Consider the following 6,293-nt stretch of genomic DNA (forward strand, 5'->3'; position numbering starts at 1 on the left):
CTGTGTCTAAAGTCTGGACCAAGTACAAATCAAATGGAAAGGTTGTAAAAGGGAAGCGTACTGGTAGACCAAGAAAGACATCAAAGTGCCAAGACTGAAAACTTAAAGCAATATGCCTTGAAAACAGAAAATGCACAACAAAACAAATGAGGAACAAATGGGCAGAAAGTGGAGTTCACGTCTGTGACCGGACTGTAAGAAATCGCCTAAAAGAAATGGGATTTACATACAGAAAAGCCAAACGAAAACCATCATTAACATCTAAACAGAAAAAAAACAAGGTTTCAGTGGGCTACAGAAAGACAATCTTGGACTGTGGATGACTGGATGAGAGTTATATTCAGTGATGGATCACGAATCTGCATTGGGCAAGGTGATGATGCTGGAACTTTTGTTTGGTGCCGTTCCAATGAAATTTATGAAGACAACTGCCTGAAGAAAACATGCAAATTTCCACAATCATTAATGATATGGGGTGTATGTCAGGTAAAAGTATGGGAGAGATGACAGTCATTACATCATCTTCTATAAATGCACAAGTTTATGTTGAGATTTTGGACACTTTTCTTATTCCATCAATTGAAAGGATGTTTGGTGATGTTAGCATCATTTTTCAGGATGATAATGCATCGTGCCATAGGGCAAAATCTGTGAAAAACATTTCTACAGGAAAGACATAATGTCAATGGCATGGCCTCGATCCAATTGGAAATCTGTGGTGGAAATTAAAGAAAATGGTCCACGACAAGGCTCCATCCTGCAAAGCTGATCTGGCAACTGCAATAAGACCGAGCTGGAGACAGATTGATGAAGTATACTGTTTGTCATTATTTAAATCCATGCCTCAGAGAATTCAAGCTGTTATAAAAGCCAGAGGTGGTGCAACAAATACTAGTAGTGTTTTTATTTGGTTATTCCATATAATTTTCCTCAGATTTGTGTGATTCCATATTTTTTTCCTCTGTTTGATCTGTAAAAACAGTTGTAATTGACTATAGTTATCTTTCTTTGTTGTTTTTTAAGTGTTTTATACAGCCAGAATATTGTTTTGTTGAGTGAAAATTGTTTTGTGGCATAGATGTGCTTGGTTTTTTCTCTACACAATTAAACATTTGAATGAACATCTTCTGAGAGGGGTGATTCCATACTTTTTGCCAGGGGTTGTATTCTGGGCTCATGTGCTTGCCTGTACAAAATAGACATCAATAAGGTGTTAACCGAATTTCACCTTTTAATATCTGCACTTTACTACATTACTACTTATTGCAAACTACTCCAATAACTGGCGGTCAGTGGAGCAGAACTTGGTCTTGTCCTCCAGGTGAGTGTGTGACGTCACATGAAACTATTAATACTTCACTTTGATAATAATAATAAATACAAATACTTCACTTAGATAAACTCAAATGATTACAAATTATGTTAAAATATGTTAGAAACACCTTATAATGTGCATGTATTCATTATTACAAGTTGTATTTTAAACAGTTATCTACACAAACGTGAGACAAGTTCTAGGTTTTACAGAACAGTTTGTTGACCGTGCTCTTAATCAGCTGCAATCTGCTGAAACCAGCGGCGATATGCTGAATGCATGTTAGGTAAAGACATTCAGTCATATATACGAAGTTAATATTGTATGTATCTGAGGAATCATGATGTTTGACCTCGTGGAAAAACTAACTTTAAAGTGACGAGAGAATACATATATGATTGCATGTATGCAGAAACACTAACATTTAATAAAAATGTGGTGTATTTTGTGGAAGCATTTAATTTGAGTTCTCCACTGTGATTGTCAGGAAGGCACAGGTCACTTTAAAATCAACATTTGTCACAATCTAGTATCCAGTGTTACTATGAATTTTCCTTCTCATGGAAAACAAAAAGGCTTTTGGAAAGCAAATGTTCTTTCTTGTCCTTTTTAAAGCGTGATGGTCAGAATCACGTTCTGTCTGAACAGCTGTGTGACACAGGTGAGAGAGATTCATTTCTCACATCAACACTGCTTCACCAGACGCGAAACACCTCTAAAACACGGCACTTCACAGCAACCTGCTGCTCTGATCTACACACACTCATCCACTAAACATCACCGCTCGAAGAAATGCATTTAAAACATCACGCTCTTCTGTGGATATCTCCATTACAAAACCCACATGACACATGACCCTGGAGCACAAAACCAGTCATTTCTGTGAAACTGAATAAATGATCTCTCCAGTGATGTGAGGTTTGTTCGGAGGACAATATGTGTCTGAGATACAACTATGTCAAAATCTGGAATCTGACGGTGCAAAAACATCTAAATATTGAGAAAATCATCTTTAAAGTTGTTCACATGATGTTCTTTGCAATGCATATTACTAATCAAACATTAAGTTTTGATATATTTACGGTAGGACATTTACTAAATATCTTCATGGAACATAATCTTTACTTAATATCTAATGATTTTTGTCATAAAAGAGAAATGTATAATTGTGACTCATACAATGTATTGTTGTCTATTGCTGCAAATATACGTCTGTGACACTGATGACTGCTTCTGTGCTGCAGGGACACATGATAATAACACATACAGATCATTTTAATACAATTATTTGAAGTGATCCCAGACAAACTCTGTCAGCAGTATACATCTCTTATTATTAAATAGGAGAGTCTGATGTGTTATTGTGGCAGAAGCTCCTCCTTCGGGTGAATGGTGAGTGTTTGAGCTGAGGAGGACTGCTCCCCCGGAGGCCTGAAGAGGAACTGCGTCAGCTTCGGACAGCTCTGGTGTTTTAGGTGTCTCAGTAAATGGCTGAACTGACTGAAGCTGGCAGCGCACGAGGGACACTGGTAGGGCTTCTCTCCGGTGTGAACGCGCTGGTGTTTCTTCAGGTTTCCAGACTCGGCGAAGCTCTTCCCGCAGCACGAGCAGGTGTAGGGCTTCTCTCCGGTGTGTGTCCTCTGGTGCATCTTCAGCTCGCTGGCTCTCGTGAAGGCGCTGCCGCACTCGGAGCACACGTGAGCTTTCACACCCGAGTGCTTCTTCTGGTGGTCTTTGAAGTAGCAGAGCCACAGGAAGCTCTTCCCGCAGAAGGAGCACACGTGGGGTCTCTCGTTGGTGTGGATCCGCAGGTGTCTCTTCAGGTGCGCCGCTAGGATGAAGCTCTGTCCGCACTGATGGCAGCTGAAGGGCCGCTCTCCGGAGTGAGACAGCAGGTGAGTCTTCAGACTGGTGGCGTGTGTGAAGCTCTTCCCGCACTGATCGCAGGAGAACGGCTTCTCTCCCGTGTGGATCCGGATGTGATCCGTGAGGTTGGCTTTATGTGTGAACCTCTTCCCGCAGTGCTGACAGGAGAAGCGTCTCTCTCCCGAGTGAATCCTCATGTGATCCTTCAGGTTTCCCTTGTGTGTGAAGCTCTTCCCGCACTGGAGGCAGGCGTGAGGCTTCTCTCCGGTGTGAGTTCTGATGTGATCCTCAAGATGACCTCTCTGTCTGAAAGTCTTTCCGCAGTGAGGACAGATCAGTGCTGTTTTCTGTGTGCTTTTATTTTCAGTCTGTGAGAGACTCACTGATGATGTATCACTGGTTGTGACTGCATGAGTTTCCTCAAACGGACGTTCATTCAGCTCTTGACTTTCCTCCTTCAGCTCCACCAGGTCTGAAATCAACACAAAAGATCTAAAATTATCAAGCAATGCAGCAACTATCCACGTTTATATGCTTTTAGTTTTTTTCCCTCAAAAACTACAGATGCATCACAATTGACGTACTTATGCACCATTATGCACACTACAGTGTGTTTCAATTTTATAAGAAAATATGCACTTTAAATATCTGTATGATGCACTTAAACCCTTAAAAGGACAAAGTCAAAAAGAGACAACAGAAAATGTATTTACAGCTATTTGCCATCTTATTAGAACTCAAATAATACAATTTCCTGATTTTTTTTTTTCAAAACTTGACTCTATATCAAAACTTAATGTTTGATTAGTAATATGCATCGCTAAGAACTTAATTTGAATAACTTTAAAGATGATTTTCTCAATATTTAGATTTTGTTGCTCACTCAGATTCCAGATTTTCAAATAGTTGTATCTCAGACAGATATTGTCCTCCGAACAAACCACACATCACTGGAGAGATCATTTATTCATCTTTCAATTTTTTTTTTTTTATCATATTACATCTTTGATTTATATCAGCATTAACCATAATTTGACAAAACTAGGACTGACCTGTGTGCTCCTCGGGGTCATCCTTTAATATCTTGAAGGGTTCTGGATCGCTCAGGTCCCCAATCAGCACCCTGACAAACTCCATGTCAGATCAGGGTTATTCTGCTTCTGAGACGACGGATTCACTGAAGATCAAGATTTCTGCTGAGATACAGCGCTCCGGATCTGACAAGAGACAAAGCCAACTATTAACAAATCAGTATGCTTTCTAGTAATACTGCTTAATTACTGCAAAGCAACGAGTTTTAACTATGTTAAACATCTACTTTTGTATTTTTAGGGTTAGGGTTAGTTTATTACTGAAATAATAAACACTGACAGATATTTAACTGTTTTGAAAATAACGTCACAAAGCAAAAACTCTTCAATGGTTCTAAAAACTTTTTTTTTTTTAAAACAGTCACTTCAATCATTCACTTTAAAACAATAATGCCTTCAAATCACACTCAATAATGAAGACATACCTGCGATAAAGCTCTGATGGGCTGATTCTGAAGGACTATAAAGGATACTGAATTAATGCAGCTTCAGTGGTACAGTGAGCAGTGCAGAGTGAGAATAAATATATTTAATATTCTTATTTTGTACGTTTGTGCTTCACTCTTGATGGGAGAAGGCCTCGAAACATTACAGCACTGCATTCTGTAATTTTCTTCATTCACTTCACATTACTGAGGCACGGTGGTTTCAGTAATATTTCCGCACTGTTGACAGCAGAACTTCAAGCACCTTTAACGTTTCATATCGCTTTAAATACAGTAAACACTGAAGCGCCGTAAAGCACAAACCTTTCCTCAGCTGACGCATAGCTGCCTGCGTCACTCTCATTGTGACGTCATCACGCCGTTCGGCGGAGCCAAAATAAAAGTCTCTCTCGCATGAACAAATTTTTTTTTAAATCGTATGTCTTCCATTATTTCCTCTTAAGTTCAAATCTCTGATTCTGTCCCTTAGGCTTTTGCTAAATAATACACATTTCATATGTTTAAATAAGAGTTTTATTTTCACTACTGTGTTTTAAATGTAATTGTGAATAAAATAAAATGGCATGTCTTGCAATACGTATTTCTTCATATTCAACTTCAACTTCAAGCCACATACACTGTATACAGAAGAACGAAATGCTGTTTCTGACCGACCAAGATGCAAAGACTGACAAAACAAGTATACACATGTGTTCATGACAACAGGGGTCAGACATAAGATCACATTAAATATAACAGGCAATAAACATGACGAGCACAATAAATATAACAAGGCAGAAATGTTAAATGAGGTTTCTTTCTTCTTTCCTGTAGACATGGGGTAGGAAGGCAGTTTATGATGGGAGTAAGATGCTGGGTGGGATCAGTTTATTCAGGATTCTGAAAAGCCGCTGCAGAACCTTGCCGTGTGGTCCTGATGCTGCGTAGTCGTCTGCCTGATGGCAGAGGGTCTTAAAGATGGTGGGAGGGGTGAGATGAATCATTCACAGTGGCAGAGGCTCTGCGTACACGGTATCACCATTGACTTCTTAGGCAAGGATGATTTTGGTCTTTTTGAAGCACACAGGGACAACAGCCTGGCTCAGGGAGATGTTGATGAAGCACCTGCTTCTCAGGAGTGGGCATGGATTTAAAGAAATACTCGACCACAAAATGAAATTTTAGTCATTAATCACTTACCTCATTGTTGTAGGCTTTTTTGTCTTTTGAACACAATTTAAGATATTTTGGTTGAAAACCAGGAGGCTCTTGACTGTCCTATAGACTGCCAAGTTACACTGTCAAGGTCCATAAAAGTATGAAAGACGCCGTCATAAAGTGAAGAGATATTTCCCAGACAGCTGAACAGTGCGTGCCCTTCAGTCACAAATAAAAATAAATATGTGCAAACTGTAAAATGTATTTAAGGAGCACTTTTGCAGATAAAGCAAAACCCCCCTAGGTGCGTTTTCTTAAATTTACTATCATAAAATTCTTCAGTACATGAAATGGTAAAACAAACTTCTTAATGATCAGCTGCACAATTAATCGTTAAAAGATTGTGATCTCGATTCAAACATCCATGCGATCACATTT

At 39.2% G+C, this 6,293-nt stretch overlaps 1 protein-coding gene across 2 annotated transcripts; it reads right to left on the reverse strand.

The window, feature by feature from the left end:
• Window positions 1–1,206: 1,206 nt before the first annotated feature.
• On the reverse strand, window positions 1,207–5,100 carry LOC127950458 (oocyte zinc finger protein XlCOF26-like). Of its 2 annotated transcripts, none has more exons than XM_052547537.1 (3): window positions 5,022–5,100; window positions 4,234–4,398; window positions 1,207–3,653 (listed from the first exon to the last, which is right to left on the reverse strand). In XM_052547537.1, exons 2-3 carry the CDS (start codon window positions 4,316–4,318, stop codon window positions 2,674–2,676), a joined length of 1,065 nt encoding a protein of 354 aa, XP_052403497.1. In that variant the 5' UTR covers window positions 4,319–4,398; window positions 5,022–5,100; the 3' UTR covers window positions 1,207–2,673. The 2 variants fall into 2 exon arrangements, with proteins under 2 accessions (XP_052403497.1, XP_052403496.1); XM_052547536.1 differs by having other exon boundaries at window positions 4,698–5,055.
• Between the last annotated feature and the right edge of the window lie 1,193 nt (window positions 5,101–6,293).

This window comes from Carassius gibelio, chromosome B2 (assembly GCF_023724105.1).
Source record: "Carassius gibelio isolate Cgi1373 ecotype wild population from Czech Republic chromosome B2, carGib1.2-hapl.c, whole genome shotgun sequence".
NCBI classification, from domain to species: Eukaryota; Metazoa; Chordata; class Actinopteri; order Cypriniformes; family Cyprinidae; genus Carassius; species Carassius gibelio.

What these genes read in the sequence shown, in the direction of transcription:
- LOC127950458 (XM_052547537.1), bottom strand. Translation starts at nt 4,318, where the DNA reads ATGGAGTTTGTCAGGGTGCTGATTGGGGACCTGAGCGATCCAGAACCC. An exon ending in TGACCCCGAGGAGCACACAG is followed by an intron (nt 3,654 to 4,233) that starts GTCAGTCCTAGT and finishes TGTTGATTTCAG; the next exon opens with ACCTGGTGGAGCTGAAGGAG.